The following is a 20,830-nucleotide window of genomic DNA, read 5'->3' as shown; positions in this document are numbered from 1 at the left end:
TGGCTTTTTGATGATGAAAGAATAAACATTTGTATCATCCTCATCTGGCAGTTGAATTAACCTGAATACTGTAAATAATGATGTGACATAATCCTTAAAGTGCAAGCATTCCTAATAGAATTAGATAGGTCATTGACAGATGGTCATTCTCCATCTGAACATTAACAAGCAAAGAGGGCTTTTTTTCTTGAAGGACATGATTAAGTGTGAAGAATCTGTTTAAAATATGTACGTCTGACATTCTTCACTTACCTAAAATGTATACATTGTTCTAGAAGACATTCCTTGGAGTAAAGCACAACAGTCTGTTGCATTGATGAATGGTGTGAATTGATGCCATCATTTTAAGTATAAATTAGCTCGTTACTCTTCTTTCTTTAATATGAAGCATTTCCAGTTTCTTGTGTTTGAAAGTATACCTGCTGTATATTTCCTTTATTAAATTAATTAAACCTTTAATTAAATTAAATTAAACCTTTAATTATTAAAAGTTTTGGTTTTTTATGTTTTTGGTTTTTCTCTAGATTATGGGATGATGGAATTATTGATCCAGCTGACACAAGACTGGTTTTGGGCCTCAGTCTCAGCGCAGCACTAAATGCGCCCACAAAGAAGACACAATTTGGAGTTTTCAGGATGTAAACTTAAACGTGATCGTCAGAATTACTTCTGTATATTTTATTTGGGGCTGGGCATCACACTAACTACAGTATTTGTAACATGCTATTTTTAATGAATCTTGCATCATTATTTTCACTGATTGTAGCTGTCACACAGTGCTTTAGTTTTTTGTCGGTGATTTGAGATGTCATTTAAGTTCTTATATAACTGCTTTGCATGAATAAATTGCAGGTCCTAGCATTATACTTCATGTTTGACAAAAAACTGTTGATACTGCCTCTTATATAAATAAATGTGCAAAATAAGTTGTATATTTGGTGCTTATCAATAGCTCCTGTATTTCTCTTAATTCTTTTTTGTATGCCTCCTATAAATGCAAAGTACTTTTGCAGTTCAACGAAGAAAAACCCATATGTGCTGATAAATAACTTTTGTGAAGGGGAGGTGCTGTAAGGACAGCCAGGGATTTCAACACAGCATGAAATTACAGATTTCATGTAGATGTTTTCATCTTGTTCTATCTCTGGATTTCATCCAAAAATCATTGCTTTTCTGTGGTTCCCTGAAGTCAAAACAACTATTGAACCTGATGAATGCATAATGTTTTCTGGAAGAAATGGGAGGTGTGTGCTGGTATCTGTGAAATCAGCAAATTGCTGAGAGCATGTGTGAGGATAGGGATTGGCTGCAAAGGTGTTTAAACCTGGTGTGTGGTCCTTGCGGTAATTTTGTTTTCACAAAGACAGTGCTCTGTCCACAAGCATCTCTCTTCATTCAGAGCAGAAGCCTGAAGTCGACTGACACTTAAGGAGTTTTGAAATGCTGGAGTGCTTTGGCTATTCTGATTTATTTAGGGCAGCTTGTTGGAGTGTAAAGTTTTTCAAGAATTCAGTGTCTGTCATTTAATTTGTTCTCTTCAGAAAAGTTGCACCTTGTAGAAACTACATACTGTTCTAGCTAGGAACAGGAAGGTGATTTCATTTTATCTAGCTTTGCTCTACAGGTGCCAGAAATATTCTTAACTGAGAGTCAAATCCAAGAAGAGCCAGTGTACATGATAAAGGTCCTGTCCTGTACTGGCCTGTGGGGAGGGGAAAGACTGCTAAGAGATGTGATCACCCGGGGTAAGGTGCTAGCTGTAATCTTCCTAGGCTTGTGTGGAGAGTTCTCCTTGGATCATGGAAGAGGATGGAAGGTCTGCTGTCTACTGGCCTTTCTAGTTGTGTCTAAGACAGATGTAAAAGAGAAAATGAAATAATTCTTTGGAATAGGGATCTTCAATGTAGAATATAGACAGCCTAGCATATATTGAGCTGGGTGGTCTCTGGCACACTTCTATATTGCACCAAAAGAGCAATTTTCCCTCTTTTTACTGAGATGAAATGTATCCAAAGCCTGGTGTGTTCTGCGCCACTGGAAAGATTACTTCTGTAGGTCTGCACTCTCATGCTTATTCTCAGTACATCTAATAATATTTAACATAGAATAATTATTTAAAATGCTGCCAGCTAGGCACAGAGCCATGCATTTGTGCCAGTTGTCTCATTATACACATTTGTGAACATGTCTGGCATAGACCCAAGATTTTTTGATCCCGAAAGTAAAATGAGATTATTTGTGGTTAGTAGGCTTCTGAAATGCATTTAAAAATACCCTACTTTTAAATACAGATTTATAAAATATAAAAATATATATATTTATAAAACATAAGCAAGGAGAAAAAGAGTTCCAAACACTGAAATGTTGTTAGTGGCTTCCAATAAGAAAAAACACATTGTATTTTCTCCTACTCCAGTTGAATAATCAGTTTAGCTACTTGACTTTCTGTTCTTAATTATGGCGGTCACTTTTGCCAGTCATTTCCAAAGTCATGAGGTCTACTGCCTGTTTCTGCTAAGAAAACGGATCTCCTCTGAATAATAATTTTATTTTTAATATAATCTTTTGATTACACTCATAACTAAATCATGCCAAGTTGAAGACTGTAACATCATCGTGGGATACAGATCATAGAAGCAGGTGTGTTTGGAAAGATGCTTCTGAGAACAGGTAATTCCCTGTTGCTTGTTACATCTGAAAAGACAGTTGTTTACATTTGTCAAGATTTCTTCCTCTGAATATGTGTGCAAGCAAAGTCAAAATACATGTCTAATTAAATAGGAATGTTCTGCCTTAGTAATACTTAGCTTTACAAACATGTTAATGCAAATGAAATTAATCATCACAGGCAAAATCATCCTATCAGCATGATCTGGTTAGCAGTCACTACTGAGCAGGATCTTCAGTGCAGAACAGCAGTTCAGAGAGCTGCTAGTGATTATCACTCCTCCACTACACAGCTATTTTGGAAAAGCTTTTGCATGTTACCATGCTGCATTCTCTATGGGGCACTGAGTGTACACAGTGCCCCTTGTGTGTGTGATGGTGTTCTGATCACTGAGATGGTCTTTTGCTGAGGTTTGCTGAAAAACTCTGTTTTCTCTGGAGGCAGCAGGAGCGAGGAGTTGGACCCCATGCTTGTACCACATTTGATGATGTTAGTAGATCTATTCATGCTGTCTCAAAATAATCACCCAGACTTCTCACATTGTGTCTGCCACCAGGAGTCTCATGCTTTTGCAGTAGCAGTTCTTTCTGCCATTACAACAGTAATTTTCATTGGTGTTGCGCTACCAGTAGAATATCTTTTGGAATGAAATGAATTTTTAAATATACCTGAATTAAAGGTAGCTGCCACTATAAGGCCATAATATTTGTGATGGCAGGGACAATGTAAAAGCTGTGGGTGACTATTTCAGGACTCCCGTACATGTCTCTGGAACATGTAACCTCTTCACTGTAGCATTGAAGCGGCTCACAACCACTAATCTGTTTCCTTACTAGACAGGCGAGTACTTGGGATGACACTGATTTTTCCAACTGAGGTTGAGGAACAAGGGAAATAGCTGTGCCATATCAAGCCCACAAACTGTAGTGGACCAAGACATCACACCAGGTGCTCTGGACTTCCTGGGGACCTTTGCTTCTATCTGGTGTTGCTTTGGGCATAGCTGTTCTGAGCTATGTGCCTCCCTCCAGCCCCTGAGAACGGGAGACCAAGAGGTTACCTGGTTCTGTTTTCTCTGTGATAGTTAGACATGGTCTCTTTAAGAGGTTCACACTTGACTGCAAGGAGTTTAAGAGTCCTCTATGACCTCGAGGTTGTTTTCAAACACTTCTACAGAAGGAAATGGGAAACCATGAATGAGGTGCGCTAAGCTTGTTTTCATGTCCCTAGAGACTGTGACAGTAACCGAGGGTTTCCTTCTCAAATTACCTGGGCTGAGATGATGAATTCAGGATGGATCTTAAAAATGTACCCATTGCCATTTTCCTTTTTATTTTCATGGCAGCTAGGAAGGTGCTGGAAACCTGGGAGGTACAGTTTGGTCTTCAGTCAAAATTGGTGGCAGTTTGTTTAACAAACATCAAGGTAGAGCCTCTGGAACACAATCATTACAAGCCTGCTTCCGGGGCTGAAATGAGATGTGGATAGGCACAGACTCTGCAATACCTCTGCAGAAATGGAGAAGCCACTAGGGACCTCTTCCCACCACTCTTCCACCCATATGGGGTTAGTTTATTGGGGAGTTTGTAGCCTCACTGTTTGTGTGGGCATTCGTACATGTGCTGTTGTTCTGAGAACCCATCTTTTATTTAAATGGCTTTTCTCCAATCTATTACTCATCAAGATGAATTGCTATCTCCTGCTGAAATAGATGTCTTTCAAGTATGCCTCTAGACTCTTATTTCAAGTCTGGCAAAACTCTGTTTTATCTTAGATTTTCCTCACTGTTCAAGATTTCAATTTAAAAAAAAAAAAAAAAGTCTTGATTCAGAAAACCAATGATGGTGGGGTTTTTTTGTTGTTTGTGTGTGTGTGTGTGTGTGTGTGTGTGTGTGTGTGTGTGTGTGTGTTTTAACTGTGGTTTATAAATTAAGGCAATTTTACAAGGCAGTTATAAAAGCCTGCTGCTTTTCTGCAAAGCCTTAAAGCATCCACTTAAAGCCAGATATCCATTTTGGTGTCTCTGATTCAGCAGAGCGCTTGTTCAAATGCTTGACACTAATCTCTACAGTCTAGTGGTCCTAAAATCCATCCAACGCTATGTCTATGACGAGCCAAAACTAGAACACACATAAATGCCTCAGAACTGCTCACCAGCATCAGCATAAATCTCCATTATTTTCCCACCTTTAGAAGTACACTTAATTAATTGACCATGATGGAAGAGTGTGATTATGAAAAGCATGTGTGACTTTCAAAATTATCCATTTGATATACAGATGCTAATGCACATTGGTAGTGTTCTGTTTGTACCTTGTGTGCAATAACATTTGCATGGAGAAAGTTAGCTTTAAGAAACTTAAATTAATACTTAGGTACAACAGAGCTGTCCATCTCCAAGGACTGATGACACTTCATGTGGATTACCCGGCGCTGAGCTCTGAAGTGCCATAGGCTCCCCTCATTCCATAGCCAGCTGTGTTATGACTGGCTACTGATGCTGTTGGAAAGCCTTTTTGTAATTGTGATTTTCCATTTTTGTATCTTGACCCATTTCTGCACCTTGACCTTGTGGCCTCTGACACTCTTACTTAATAATCAGCTATCCTGCTGATATGAATCCTGCTGGGGTTTTGTCCCCTAGTGCCAGAGACAAAGTGTACAGTAATGCGAGAATGGGGAACAAGAGACAGTGATGTCTGCAGAGACAGTGTGATACAGACAATAACAGGCACAGAAACTTGTACAGTTTTGTGGGTTTCTGTAACTAGACAGATACTATGACTTTTGGAAACAGACATTTGTAATTGCATCCACATTCAACAATAATTTTACTGAGTAGCTAACATTAAATTCAGCTTTTTACTGTAAGTGTAAATTGGAAAGAAAACAGTGATGTTTTCTGAGCATCTCTGGTGTGTTCAACACTGCATGAGTAATCCTCATATAAAATATGGTTTGAATTTTTGGTCAGGCTTCACAGATGCTGCTTTTAAAGTTGAATAGGCCGTATATCTGCCTCTCTGTATGAAGTGTTGCATTTTTCATAGCCTAGGTTATTTCTCTGTTCTAAGAAACTTCTTTTTTGGCACGCCCATCATTTTCAGTACTGCTTGTGGTTGTGGTTCTGCTCCAGCCTGGGAACAAAGCCTGGACTTTGCTATGAGTGGTTTACCACCAGCGTCACATCTGAAATCTTAGCCTTCCCTGGGGCTAAATGAAACCGAAGGATCCATGCAGACAGGCAGAGGATCTCTACTCTGACCAGCAATTACAAATGAGACCTTTGCTGGATGTGATGATCAATAGGAGTGTGTGGGAGGAGGTAACAGCAAGAGGTGAACATGCAGTACTGGAGGCAAGCAATGTGATAGAGAGATCAGAGCCTTTTTATTGCCTCAAACAAAATGCTGCTGTTGAAAATTTCTTGTTAAACCACACTCCTTTTGTTGCCTTGAAAAAATGCCTGCCTGCTTGGAAAAATATATGCTTGGACCTGGTTAATTTGTCTTTAAACAACTTTCTTTGTGTGTGTGCTCACATTGTATTGTCTTTTCGAGCTGTTCCTAGCTCCCCTTCCTAGCTTCCTTACAAATGGCCAGCTGTTAAGAATTTGTTAACAAGCTGAGAGAGTTTTGTTAACAAGGTTTTCCAGTTTCCTCCTTCTCCAAATGATCCTCCCTTCACCTAAGGAGACAGAGCCCAGTTCTTGCTGCTGTTGACTTGCAGGTAGAAGCATCCCCACAGCCACTTCAGAGCCATGAGCTTGAAGTGAAGCCTCCTCACAGGAAGACCCAACTCGCTGCCTCCTCATCCCAACAACCAGATGGCCAAATGTCTCATGCCAGCAAACTGCTGCCCAGTGACCCTGTTTTAACCTAGCCTTGGCCCAGAGGATGCTGAAGAAGGCTGAGCACTGTCCTGCATCCTGCATCCTCTTCTTGGCATGCTACTGTTTTTCTTAATAGGAACAGCTGCTCCTGCCACCACTCTGGCCACGAGGCCTGGGCAGGTTTGACCTGTTAGGGATCCTTTCAGAGTATTCGTGGACAGGAGGCCACTGGGCTTGCAGAACCAAATGTCAGTGGGAAGGTCTGAATGACATGTGTTCACTGATGCTAGGCTCCAGGGTTCCAACACGAGGTCTCCTTTTGGCGACTGCACTTTTTCTCTCCAAAACTGAGGTGGCCCCATTTCACGCATAGGGTGTATGATGCTCCCCAAGAACCTGTTCAGTGGTATGATATTTGACCTCAAGCACCATTCACTGTTCTGCTTGATATATTAGCAGTGACTTTTATCCTGGGCCTTTTATTGTTGCTCCTTACCTTGCTTTCAGTGGCCTTGAGCCTCTCCACCCTGTTGATTCCCACTTGTCCTTATTCAAGCATTCACATCCTCATCAGCTTTTTGCTCATCATCACTATCTACCCCCCTCTCCCAGCCTCATCACTCGCATTCCTTCAGGCTAATCCTCCCACATGGCTCTTCCTTCCAGCCCATTGTGTTTTCCCTTAGCCTGCAGTACTTACTCTCCCTCCTGTCTGATCCCTGTGTTGACTTCCAAGCCTAGTTTCCCTAGTCTGCAAGCCCAACTTCCACTTTCACCTCTGTGTGTCTGATAACAACCCTCTCAACCGTCCCAGCCCCCAGGGGCGAGGGAATAGTTTCCCACTCTCCTCACAGCCCTCGGCCACACGGGGAGTGTGGACAGAGTGCGGCGGGGCCGCCGCCTTCCCCACGGTCGCCCTCAGAAATGGATCCGCTGTTTGGCCCGACGGCCAGGGACGGCCGGCGCTTTGGGGCGCCGATTGCAGCGGTGGGGAGGTGGGGGGCGCGGAGCCGGCTGTGCCGTGCCGTGCCGACACTCGGGGCGCGGCGGCGGTGGGCGCTGACGCACGGCGGGGCGGGCACGGAGCTATAAAGCGGCGGCGGCGGCGGCGGGGCGGTAGCACCATGGAGAGCTGCCGGGCGCTGGCGCTGTGCGCCGTGGCGGCCGCGCTGCTGCTGAGCGCCCGCGGGCACGGAGCGACCCCGCCGCGCCGCGCCCGCGACCTGGGACCGCCCGGCGGCGACGGCGCCTCCCGGGAAAAGGAGCTGGTGCGGAGGGAGCCGGGGCCGGGCGGGGGGCCCCGCCGGGGCGGGCGCGGTCTGACGGCTTCTCTGTGGTCTCTCGGCAGATCGAGGCGCTGCAGGAGGTGCTGGAGAAGCTCAAGAGCAAGAGGGGACGGCACTACGAGAAGAAGTTCGGGCAGGTGCCCATGGTAAGCGTCACGGCGGGACGGGTCGGGACGGGACCGGGAAGGGAACAAAAAGGAAGGGGAAGGGGGCAGAGCAGAGTGAACGGGACAGGACGGAATGGGGAAGGGACCGGACGGGGACGGAATGGAGACGGTATGGGAATGGGATGGAACGGGCACAAGGGAAGGGAAGGGAAGGGAAGGGAAGGGAAGGGAAGGGAAGGGAAGGGAAGGGAAGGGAAGGGAAGGGAAGGGAAGGGAAGGGAAGGGAAGGGAAGGGAAGGGAAGGGAAGGGAAGGGAAGGGAAGGGAAGGGAAGGGAAGGGAAGGGAAGGGAAGGGAAGGGACAGAATGGCACTGCTGTAGGGACTAGGCTAGACGGCACAGGACGGGATGGGACAGCTGGTGGCGGTCCCACTCACCGCCGGCCGCTGCCCGCAGTGCGACGCCGGGGAGCAGTGCGCTGTGAGGAAAGGGGCTCGCATCGGGAAGCTCTGCGACTGCCCCCGGGGGACGTCGTGCAATTCCTTCCTCCTCAAGTGCCTGTAAGCAGAGGCGCCCTGGGACAAGCCGCCGGGAGCGCAGGCACTGACGTCTGGCCGCGACGTGCCGGCGACTTCCCGCAGCTTCTCCGCCCGAGAAACGCAGCGAGAAGCCCCCACGTCGCCCGTGTAACGCTGTCCGTGACATCCGACATCCGTGGAGCTGTTTTCCTTCTCTCCCCCGCCCCACCCCGTCCTCTCCTCCCCTCCTCCCCCGCTTGTTTATGTCCTTTCAGGAAAATCCCGGGCCATGCCTTGGGAGTTGAGGTGCCGGTCCCGAGAGCTGCAGTGCCGTCCCAGTGCAGACCCGAACAGTGCTAAGCCGTGTCGGGAAGCAGTACTGACCCCATGCTGTGCCCCCGGGCTCTCCGACTCCTTCCTTGGGCGGGAAATATCCACCCAGTGCCGGCTGGAGGACCCGGGGCTAGGGAATTCCTCTGGGGTGGTTGGGTAGCCGGGGAGGCGGGATGCGGGTGTGTCCAAAGCAGCCCTGTCTCCTGCCTCCCGGCTGAGAGGACTCAGCTGGGTACACCCCAGAGCAAGCAGCCTGCAGCCCTCGGTGGGGGTCACCCGCACCGCTGGCCTCAGACCAAATCCAGCTGTGCTCACCCTGTCCTGTAGAAAGTCCGGCGTGAGACACTGATGGTGTGCAGGGGTCCGGCACTAGCCTGGCTGGGGTGGGGCTGGGGGGAAATTGGTTGCTTTACCGGGGCCACCACGGAGAGAAAGCTGTCTGGATTCGTTGCAAACCACCTGGGGATATCCTAGTCACCTAGACCAAACTGTTCACGTTTCTATAATGAGCTGATGTATATAAATATGTCTGTCCTCCACAGGCACACTGTGTATTTCAGCAAATTCATAACGTGTTTTAATCCTTTGTTTGTCTCTATTAATAAAGTCAGTGTTCTGATGACAGTATTTTGGTTGTCTTAATCCACACATTGGAATCCCTAGCACTTAGAGGGAGAGGCTAAGGGTAGGTATCTCCAAAACTACTGCAAGTGTTACTGTGTGCTTTAGCCAGGCTATCAGCCAGGCCAGGCCAGGACTAGAAACCAAGGTTCATGTGTTTTGGTGCTGCTCAGCTGACATCTGCTCCCTCCCCACCTAGAGGGACTGCGACAAATGCAGAGGCTTAGGACCTCAGGTTTTTCTTTGGCAGGGGACAGGGTGTATCCCAACTGCAGGAACATGTCGGGGGTGGGGGTCATTGTATGGGGGGGCAAACACCATAAGCTGGATCATCTTGATTTGTGTTTGATTCCCATAAATGATGGATCCCTGAAGGAATTTCTTGCCTCTCCTTTGTCACAATACATCTTGGGCAGTGTCTTTGCAAGAACCGGCTCTTAATCCTGTCAGCATGGAGATGAGGGGCTGCATGGGCCATGGCGAAAGACATACAAGGAGTTTTCATATTTCATGCTGAAGAGAGCACAAATTTAGGTGTTTTGTGAGAAAAGGTCTTCTGTAAGGCATAAAATAAATGCTTTTTGCTTTACTCCTAAACAGTAAGAGCAATTCTGACTGAAACAGGTACAGAGAAGCTGATTACAAAGAGACCCACCACTGCTATTTTTGCTATCAGTATTACTACTGTTATTATTGCCAGTATTGTAGTTGCTGGGGTTTATTGTTGTTATTAGTTATTATTTCTCAGAACTGGAATGAACGCTTCTTAGCGTGGAGAAGGACAAAATAAAGGGTAGCTGAAAACACCCGGAGTGTGAAGGCTGTTTTAACAGGTGGGGTTACAAGACTGTGAGGTATGCTATTCATGGGCAAGGGAGTACTGGCCTGGGGGACTGTGTATGTGGGGGAGTCAAGAGGGGAGGGTTAAATTAAAGCAAGAGCCATGGTGCACTTGGTGGGAACACTGTTCAGAGAGATTTGACAGAAAGAAATGGATATATAAGCAGGGACAGAGAAGTCAGGAGTGGCAGCCAGCTCTACCTATAACTTTTGTGACCGTAAGGCCTGTGGGGGAAAGGTGTGATACTGCATTCGCAGGGCTGGAGCCAAGTGTAAGGTTTGGACTAAAATATATCAAGAACTTTTCAGCTTATGTGTTGATTTTATAGTTCTTGTTTTGCCTGATTATAGTACTCGATGTTATAGATGTGGTTTACATAAAGATCAAATTTATAATCTTTATACCTAACTTAAGGAATCAGGATTTGGGGTTTACTTTCATGATCCTGACATTATGACAACACTCTTTGCAATGTTGTTGCAACTCTGCAATGTACACTAACCTAAGGGCTCTTAGCTTGTTGATTTATATACATGACCTCTTACATGACATTACAGATGTTTCTAAAAAAAAAAAAAAAAAAAAAAAGTGAGGAGAGAAACTTGTGCTGTAAGAGTCAGGATAGAATTGGCATTTTGGTATTTTTCACTCCTGAAATCAATTACATGAAATGACACAATTTTTTAGTTTAAAATATCTCCTGATTTCACCTTACTAACACTTCCAAGGTGGGCCCTACACACAATGTGTCCAAAACAAGAAGCACAGATTTTGAGGGTCCATCTTGGATTTAGTCACCAGAGAGTGTTGCAAGGAAGTCTGGATTCAATAACTGTGGTTCAGAAGTAATATGTTTACTGAGTATGAATTTGAAAAACCCAGCTGCTTCAAGTCCCATTGTATTAGAGGTCAACCACAGTAAATCTGTTTGCCTCCAGCCCATTCCATTTGAAAAACAAATTTTTCTTTTTGACTGGATCTCCCAGTTAAAAAGAGATGTGAAAACTGCTTCTGATGGGGCTGATTGTCAGGCCACTTCTGTCTGTGTGGTGGGCTGACCAGAAGTTTCAGCTGTCCCCACAGCCCAGGGGATCAGTACTGGGTGCCTGGGTTACTTATCAGTTTCAGAGGCTTCTGGCAGCTCCCAGACACTTGAGTTTGGCTAAAACATTACCCTTGTTTTCAGCTACTCTGCACATGAAGACTGAAACATATGGAGACATAATGAAAAAATTCTAGCAAAAAGACTTGTAAATTTAAGAAGATATTTTATATAACTGCTATTAAATAAATAAAAATGAAATATATGCTAGAAATCAAGGAATCCATGAAGAAACCCCATCTCTGTCAGTAGTCCAGCCTCAATGAAGGAGCTAGTTGAACATCAAGCAGCTGGATAAAGAGGCCCAGTCAGTCTGTCCAATTTGTCTCCTCTCCTTGCCATCTGTGGGCTTTCCCCATGTTTATGTGCTAGCACAGTGTGATCCGTTGCTCTTCCTTGTAAGCCTTCAGTTCAGCAAAATCGGTGGAGACTTTGTGTCTTTCTACTGGTGGTGGATCCACCACAGATTGGAGCTGGGCAAAAATGAAATCAGCAGAAGAACAAGAGGTGGCAGTGTTGTAATGGAATGATATTCTCAGCACACAGCTGTCTCGTCTAAATGAGTGTGTTAGCTTTACAGTGATGAATGGGATTTGGGGGAATTTTTTTGTTTGTTTGTTGGGGTTTTTTTGTTTTGTTTTGGTTTGGTTTGGTTTGGTTTGGTTTGGTTTGGTTTGGTTTGGTTTGGTTTTGGTTTTGGTTGGGGTTTTTTGTTTGTTTGTTTTGTTTTGTTTTTGTTTTGTTTTGTTTACAATAATCAATCTGGAACATGCAGCCGTACTTTGCCTGTCTAGAGAATCTGTGACCTGTTACAACTCCCAGCAAGACACCCTTCTTCACCCCCTAGATCTAGGTCTCTAGGAGATGTGGTAACACCCTTTGCTGGGAATGGAAGCCAGAAAAAAGAAACTCAGGAACCTGAGCAGCCTTCCTTCAACCCCCCACTCCCAGTCCCTCCTCCCATCTGTGTGAGCCCTTTTTCAGCTCAGATCTGGGCCTTCAGATTTTTTGCAAGATTGTGCAGATGGTGTGTGGGACCTGTCTGGAGCCCTTCCACACAGTCTGTCTGCAGTAGCAGCTGTAATGAGATTGGGAATGAAAACATAAGGACTGATTAAGCATTCAAGGGTGGCTCTTTTAATTCCTCCCAAGTAAATGGCCAATACTCTTTTGTATGTAGTAATTGACTTGATTGCAACTTGGAGATCCTGCCTGTTTTGCTTGTGGGCAGGATGTCTTTTCATTTGCAGGCACTACAGCAACAGAACCACCATGACCACACAGGAGCCAGACTTTGTCCCAGAAGTACTTCCCTTCTTCTAGTCCCCTGTGATTGTCTTTTAGGATCCTACAGGATTCACAGAAATTATGACAACAACACAAAAAACCAGCTGCTGCATTCCAGCTGTGAACCACAAATTACATTTCAGGGTCTGGCACTGAGATTGAATGGCAGTGAGGGCTCAGTTCTATGCCTGGGAAGACAGATCCTCCTGGAAGCTGTGCTAAGGCACACAGAGAATGGGGAAATTATTTGAAACAGCCATCACAGCTTCACCAAGGGCAAGTCCTGCCTGACCAACCCAGTGGCTTTTTCTGGTGGAGTGACAAGGGAAGAGCTACAGATATCATCTCTCTGGACTTCTGTAAGGCCTGTGACAAAGTCCCTCAACACATCCTCTCTAAATTGGAGACAGATGGATTTGATGGGTGGACTCCTCGGTGGATGAGGAGTTGACCAGATGGCCACATCCAGAGGGTAGTGGTCAACTGCCCAATGTCCAGAGGGACATCTGTTGAAAGTGGTGTCCCTCAGGGGTCTGTATTGGGACCAGTGCTGTTAAATGTCTTCAACAATGACACAGACAGTGACATCAAGTGCAGGTTTGCAGATGACATAAGCAGCTGACATTCCTAAAGGATAGGATGCCATCCAGAGGACCCTGAACAAAGCTCAAGAAGGGGCCCATAGGAATCTCATTAAGTTTAACAAGGCCAAGTGCAAGGTGCTGCACCTGGGTCAGGACAACCCCCAGCATCAGCACAGGCTGGGGCTGCACAGATGGGGAGCAGCCCTGTGAGAAGGACTTGGGGATACATTGAGTGAGAGGCTGGACATGACCCAGCCATGAGCACTCCCAGCCCAGAGAGCCAAACGTGTCCTGGGCTGCATCCAGAGCAGCGTGGGCAGCAGGGGAGGGAGGGGAGTCTGCCCCTCTGCTCTGCTCTGCTCCGGTGAGAGAGACCCCACCTGGAACCCTGCCTGCAGCTCTGGGTGCCAGCACAGGAAGGGCATGGAACTGCTGGAAAAGGTTCAGAGGATGGCTATAGAAATGATCAGAGGAATTGATGACTTCACCTGTGAGGAATGACTGAGACAGTTGTGTTGTTCAGGGAACAGAAGGCTCTGGGAAGATCTTATTGCAGTCTTTCAATACTCATAGGGGGTTTATAATAAAGATGGGTCCTACTCTTGGCAGGGCCAGCTGTAATATGACAGGGGACAGTGGTTTTAAACTGGAGGAGGGTAAATTTAAATTAGAACTAAGGAAGTAATTTTATGAAGAGGGTGGCAAAAAAAATGGCACAAGTGTCCTGGAAATGTAGTAGGTACCCCAGCCTCGAAACACTCAAGGTCAGGTTGGACAGGGCTCTGAGCAGCCTGATCTAGTTGAAGATGTCCCTGCTCATTGCAGGGAGTTATTGGACCAGACAGCCTCTAAAGTTCCCTTCCAACCCAAAGGATTGATTCTATGACTATATAAAAAAGACATCATACCCTATGGTTCTTCACAACAGACTTACTAACTCTAGTTAGTGGTCACACTAGATGTGATAATTTTCTTCCTTGTGGAGCAGGAGCTCCAGTATGTCTCTTTGCACTGATCTGGTAGAAGTACATTTCCCCTGACTAACCTTCCAGACTATTTAGAATTCATTAATGACACACATTTTTCAGGTACACTCTCCTCTGTTGTATCAGCTAGAAATTTATCTGCTTATTCCAAAAAGCTCTGTAGATCAATCATGCATTGATTCACATTTTTTTTAATAGAGCCTTGTGTTGGTTTTGCATGGCCTGGTTTTTGGTAGCAGGGGGCCACAGAGTTGACTTCTGTGAGAAGCTGCTGGAAGCTGTCATCACGTCTGGCAGATCCAGTCCCTGGTGGCTCTGAGGATGGACATGCCACTGGCCAAGGCTGGGCCAACTGATGAACTGGTAAAGCCTCTGTGATAACAGATTTATGAAGAAAAACAAAACAAAGTGGCACACAGTTTTTTCTTCTGGCCAGAGGAGAGAAGGAGGTGAGAACATGAGAGGGAAACAACACAAAGACACCAGGGTCCATGGAGAAGGAGGACAGGAGGTTCTCCAGGGCGCTGGAGCTGAGATTCTCCTGCAGCCCCTGGTGCAGACCATGGTACAGCAGCTGTGCCCCTGCATGATCCATGGGCATCCATGGGGGATGCAGAGATCCACCCACAGCCCATGGAGAAGCCCCGTGCTGGAGCAGGTGGGTGCCTGGAGGAGGCTGTGACCCCGTGGGAGATGTGTGGAGAGAAGAGCCCTGCTCCCAGGCTGGAGCAGCCTGTCCTTGGAGGACTGGACCCCATGAAAGAATGATCCACGCCACTGCAGTTTTGGGAGGACTGTCTGCCTGTGGGAGGGACTCGTGTTGCAGGAGTTTTGGGAGTTTTTGGAGCCATGCTGGAGAAGTTCACGGAGAACTGTCTCCCATGGGAAGAGACACCATGGTCTCACAGGGGAAGAACTCCTCTCCCTGAACCAAGCAGAAGAAAACCTCAGGTGAAGAACTGACCAAAAACCCACGCCCAGTCTCCCTGTGCCATCAGTGGGAAGGAGGGAAGGGTGGGGGTGGGGCGGGGGGAGGTGGGGAGAAAGATGTTTTTAAGGGCTTGTTTTACTTCTCATCATTCTCCTCCAATTTTCTTAATAATAAATTCACTTCATACCTCTAAGTTGAGCCTCTTTTGCCCTTGGTATGTTTTCTCTGGTCCTTAACTCATGAAGCCTTCATTAATTTTCCTCTTCTCTCGCCACCAGAAGAGGGTGAGTGAGTGATTTTCATGATTGTCTGGCATTTAGCCTGTGTCAAACCACAAGAAGCCTTGAGAATAGTCATTGAGTTCACAAATATTTACAACAAGATTTTACAAGTCTCTTGTTTAGAGGTTTGCCATTATCATGAGTTGGCACAATTTTGTTTTCTGGTTATAGAGAAATGTGAAATGTTTTTCCCTGCCATCACTGTAGAGTGGTTTGGGGGGGAGGCCAGGGATCTATCAAAAAGCTGGCCGGGATATTGGCAGCTGAGCTGACCAATGGGAAATGTCGATGTGACTTTGGCGGGGACATTTAAAACTAATCTGCTGGAGATCAGTCTCACTCTCGCTTTGGAATCAGCACGAGGTGACATCGTGGGTGGCCGGGCCGGGCTCAGCCGGGCCTCCGAGGGCCGCTGCCCTCACAGGGAGGGCCTGGGCCGGCTGAGCCCCTTTCCCCTGCTGCCGGCAGGGAAGAGGAGCGGCTGCAGCTCGGCAGTGCTGGCCACGGGCTCGGACCGCGGCAGAAGGGCCAAAACATGGCCCAGCTTAATCACCGCTGGCAGCGGAGAAAGAAAGCCTGGAGCTTTATAACAGCTCCGAGCCGCCCTGGATGAGACCAAGGGGTGGAAAAAAGGACCTCTACCAGCTTCCTCCATCAGCACAGCTTTGCATTCTCTTCAGCTCTTGCAGCCCAGAACAACACCCAGAGGGTGTGCAGGTGGCTCTTGCAGGCCAGAACACATTTAACCCTTTCCTAGAAACATGGAACATTTGAAGCACAACTCTTCCTTAAGAGAAAGAAGAAAGAAAACAGAGGGTACTTAGAACGGACACCGAATGAAGCCAGTTAGATTAGAAGTGAAAGAACTAATAATATTGGAATAGGATTGAAGAAGTGGACATTTCTAACCGGACTTCTCTAAGGTAAATTATGGAGAAATGAACTGTTCTTTGTAGCATCTTAGTGTTGTTGGGTAGAATGCTATTCTAATCAAAATTGATTAGATGTAATTGAGATTTATTTGGGAACTTTAAAGACCCCGCTCCTGGGTTAAAAGGAGGTCTCGGCCTTTGAGACAAAGATAATTTTAGACTAGAATTATTCATAAATAGTACCCCAGATACACTGAGAAGCTTTGCTTGTAGAACATCACAGTCTGCAAAAACTCCAGGTGGCAGCAGATGTGTGACATTGGGAGCACTGGACTATTTTGTCTTATGGCAAATGTCTCCATGAAAAAGATCTTAGAGAGACTCTTCTCCTAAAGTAATGAGTGATTATGTCTAAATAGTGAAACTGACTGAAAAATCTCAAGTTGTGTCTTTCTATGTTGTTTAATAAGAAAGTTAATAGTTAGTACAAAGAGAAGCATGTTTTAAAATGTCATTCTGTTTTAGTTTAAGTGGTTTTTTACTCAATTTTTTTTTTCATTCATTCAGTGTGTGTTAATAAAAGTATTTTTGTTCATTTTTAAGTTTAAGCCTGCTTTGTTTTCTCTTCTAATCTCTTCCTCCCACAAAAAAAAGAATAAATACTAAAACCCCTACAGTCATATTTTTTAAATCACCTTTTCATGACATCTATAAGTAATTAAAGAAACCAAACCACAGACTCAATTGAGAAATGCAATAACTAAGTAATAAAAGTCTGCTTCAGTGTCTTCCAGGCCAAGATAAAGACTGCTTTGATATATAGAATTGTTTAAAGCATAATTGAATTCTGGTTATGAATTTAGGAGACATCGCTGGCAGTTATCTGCTTGCATTTATCCATAAAACAGATAATACTTCAGACCAAAGTGCACATTCTTGCCAGATAGAGATCACAGAAATGAAATTAATGACGATAATTTGATGTGTTAAACAAAATGGAACTAAATTAAGAACATAATGAAAAGCACAAAGGCAAGTGAGAGATTATCACTTTTTAGGTGACATATCCAAGGAGGATGCTGTACAAGCCATATTTTTATTGTAACCTCACCTCTTATTCATATTGGTGGAATAATCAGCAATCTTTATTAAGTGCATCAGGAAGGATATTTTTCTGCACCTGAACACAGAATTTTTGGTCTTATTTAAATTGTTATACTAAACGCATGTGAGGATTAGTAGATGGTGAACCTGTCTTTTTAAACAGCAGAATCAAGGAGGGATTAACTAATTTATTTGTATCAAAAAACAAGGGGACAATTTTTTCCTGACAATATATTATAAACAGTAGTGCAGGTACAGGATTTCATAATGAACCAATGGAGGACTGCAGATGTAAAAGGACACCGCCTAGGATGGTGCACTGTTCCCGGCAAAAGCTGCAAGGGCTGAAATCCCTTCTCACCCACTTTTTTTTGTATTCCTAGTACACATTAAATGACAGGAATTTAGAATATGTCATACTCTAACTTGAGTTGATCTAGCAGGTTGTTGCCTGCAGTATTTCACCGTCATTATATACATAGGAAACACTGTGGTTCAGGATTAAAAGCTGTTTTTTCAAGTTGTTTTAATTACTTTCGATGGTAATTTTTTTAAAATCTACCTTCATGAGTGCAGGAATGCACTCATGTTTTCCTGTTATATGTGAGTGCACTCTCATATCTCATGTCCTTTAGAATATATTTTACCTCCATTTAATTCACCTACTACAAGCTTATACATCTTTTTATATTTGTCACTTTGTGAATTCAAATTGGATTCCAATTTACCTAGTTTTATTAGTATTCTAATGTGGAAAAGTTATTCAAGATTCAGTTAGCAAAGAGGACAAAATTCTATGCAAGTAAGATACAAACCCAATAGAATATAGTTATGGTCATATGCAAAATACTTGGATTGTCTTTTTTGTTCATAGAGAAAACCACAGAATTAAACAGAAAATTATCATTGTACTGGAAGATTCTTGGAGAATGACTGCTCTGCAACAAGAGCATTATATAGACAAATATATACAGAATTATGCAGGTGGATTTTTAAAAGCTGAAAAATTATGCAGTTCTCTAAGAACCATAGAATATCCTAAGGGGGAAGGACCCACAAGGATCATTAAGTCCAGCATCTGTCTTTGCACAAGGCACACCATGAGTCACACCATGTGCCTCAGAGCATTGTCCAAACACATTTTGAACTCTGTTAGGTGCTGTGACCACTTCTCTGCAGGGCCTGTTCCAGTGCCTGACCACTGTCCGGGTGAAGAACATTTTCCAAATATCTAGCCTAACTGTCCTTGGCAGAGCTTTGTGCTATATGCAACTCTGAATTTCTGCACAAAGTAATCCAAACAGGAAAAAAACAAAAACAACACACTTCAGGGACAGTTTAGTGGCTGGAGAACTGTTCCACTGGTGGTTGCATCAGTTGTTCTTTTATTTAGATACCAGTACCTAGCCAAACTGTGTGTTTGTTCTGATTTGGATTTACTTGTGCTGTTTCATTACTATTACACTAATTTCTAAGGCTATTTCTGTCTCATAAATCCTTAACCAAGTAAAGTATTGGAGATCTGAAGAGCCATGGGAAACTTCCCGGCTTCTGTTGAAGATGTAGCATAAACTCTATTTTGAGAAAAATCCAAGCTTCTTGGAAAGGCAGCGGTAGCTCAAAAGAAAGACTTGGGGCAGAAGTTCAGATTATTTTTTATCAGAATATTTCTGATGGTGTTAGAGAAAATTAACATGTGAGGTACGTACACCAGTGCTAATTACCGCTTTCCTGTCTGGGCAATAGCCAGCAGCTATTGGAAAAGCATATATAAGACTTCAGGTTCCTGCTGCTGTGTCAGGTTTGGGGCTGTGGAAGGTGCTCCAGGATGAAGCTCCGGAGTCATCCGGAGTTTCTTGGCACTGGGTTTGGCCTTTGTGCGCCGTGAACACAAGAGGGTGCTGGTTGCTGTGCGGAGACTTTCTCTTAGGAAATAACTTTTTTTCCCCTGATCTAGAATGAAAAAGAGAGAGGGAAGTCCGCTGCCCTGAAGACCCATATGCCATGTACTGAAGAGACATGATCAAGGTCACTACTATGCATGAAATCACAGTTATTCAAGCTTCCTAACAGTATTGAAGTTACAGGTATTTATTGTATGTGTCTTTCTTCATCCATCTTTTACACTTCCTGAAGTCAAAGAAAGTAGTAATAAAAAAGGATGCAACCTCATGGCATCATTTCAGCAGGTCTGGGCACTTGGATAAAACTGTGTAGCTCTCCCACTTGAGGGTTTAGTGGGTCACCCCTGGGCTCAGAAGGTACGCTGCACTGGAGACTTTTAATGCCACCCAAATTCTAGATGGGCTTTTTTTAGTCAGTTTTGACTTGCTTTATGGGTCTATTGTAAGAATATGCTCATCCAAGCACTGTTAAATATATACACAGATTAATTCTTAGGACGATGTTGTAGAAATTCAGCAGAAGATGGAAGCAGAGGAGTGTGAACAGAGTTTGTTGGGATATTGCTGGAAAACAGTTTAGCAGTTCATAGAGGAATTATCACATCAGTTTGCTGGATTACGTATATTGTGCCTGGAAATGGGATACTTACATAAATAAGTAGCCAGGAGCCCAATTTGACCATCCAGTAATGGTTACCTGAGTAAATCTGATACACTGCCTGAGGAAGTACCACTTGAATTAAAAATAGTTCAGACACACACTTGGAGAAGAACAAGAGGCATTGGAAGATAGACATGAGAAAGTTCTTATGCTTTGATTTACAGTATCTTAGGAGTGCTGGGAATTTATTAACCAGCTTCTTCACTGTAAGACAGGAGTTTAAGAAACATGGAATTTATTCAGAGAAATTGCAGTTTTGGTTGGGGGTGGGGGGGTGTTGAGCTGTGTAAAAAAGACCCTTATTCATGCTTGTGCACTTTTTTTTTTTTGGTGTTTATTGTGGTTCAGGAGAGACTGATGTTGAAGTAGGAAAGATAAACCAAAAATGAGATGGTGCTGTGTTAATTTTAAAACACCTTAAGCAGACTCTTACCGGTGCATTTCAGAACTGCTACTGTGGGTACACATACTTACTTATCTATGAATCAACCAATAAATCTCCCTGCATTCACCCATGCATACAGGTCAGCAGAAGATGCAAGCAAGTTTCATCATGTGGTGGAAAAGGAGAAAAGAGCTTTGCAATAGTTTTCCTTTTGTATATGCCAACTTTTATCCAGTCCCTTCTTGCTCTTGAGCAAGCAGAACTACTTCTTTTAGCACCATTATTAATTTTGTATTGTCTTTCTTAAGTAAGCCTAACTTTTTCTCCTTAGCATGGCAGTAAGCAAACAGTTTCATTCCATTTCCTATTCAATTATGTCCCTTTTCTTTTTTCTTACTCTTCAGTCAGGCATGTACTTCAGTACTGCAAAACTTTTTAGCTCTGAAAGAACACAAATGGAGCAGTCAATACAAGAAGTGAGCTCCTGCAACTTAAATAGGTATCTCATCTTAATAATGATTTAATAGG

At 44.2% G+C, this 20,830-nt stretch overlaps 2 protein-coding genes across 2 annotated transcripts in view; both read left to right on the top strand.

The window, feature by feature from the left end:
- The window catches only part of MCCC2 (methylcrotonyl-CoA carboxylase subunit 2), a 36,416-nt gene extending 35,484 nt beyond the window's left edge, over nucleotides 1-932 (top strand). Inside the window, exon 17 of the mRNA XM_040089836.1 lies at nucleotides 525-932. Coding sequence (XP_039945770.1) covers nucleotides 525-642 — 118 coding nt within the window. The 3' untranslated portion in view covers nucleotides 643-932. The remainder of the gene's footprint in view (nucleotides 1-524) is intronic.
- Nucleotides 933-7,621: 6,689 nt separating this feature from the next.
- Nucleotides 7,622-9,362, top strand: CARTPT (CART prepropeptide). Its single transcript, XM_040090560.1, has 3 exons — nucleotides 7,622-7,768; nucleotides 7,849-7,932; nucleotides 8,349-9,362. Exons 1-3 carry the CDS (start codon nucleotides 7,625-7,627, stop codon nucleotides 8,454-8,456), a joined length of 336 nt encoding a protein of 111 aa, XP_039946494.1. The 5' UTR covers nucleotides 7,622-7,624; the 3' UTR covers nucleotides 8,457-9,362.
- The last annotated feature ends 11,468 nt before the right edge of the window (nucleotides 9,363-20,830 follow it).

This window comes from Hirundo rustica, chromosome Z (genome assembly GCF_015227805.2).
Source record: "Hirundo rustica isolate bHirRus1 chromosome Z, bHirRus1.pri.v3, whole genome shotgun sequence".
In the NCBI taxonomy this organism is placed as follows: domain Eukaryota; kingdom Metazoa; phylum Chordata; class Aves; order Passeriformes; family Hirundinidae; genus Hirundo; species Hirundo rustica.
Note: the sequence above shows the minus strand (reverse complement) of the source record. Positions and strands in the feature narration are given on the sequence as shown.

Excerpts from the sequence above, each read along its gene's own strand:
- CARTPT (XM_040090560.1), top strand. The coding sequence starts at position 7,625 with ATGGAGAGCTGCCGGGCGCTGGCGCTGTGCGCCGTGGCGGCCGCGCTG. Across the intron at positions 7,769-7,848 it reads CCTCCCGGGAAAAGGAGCTG|ATCGAGGCGCTGCAGGAGGT; the intron begins GTGCGGAGGGAG and ends GTCTCTCGGCAG. Across the intron at positions 7,933-8,348 it reads AGTTCGGGCAGGTGCCCATG|TGCGACGCCGGGGAGCAGTG; the intron begins GTAAGCGTCACG and ends CGCTGCCCGCAG.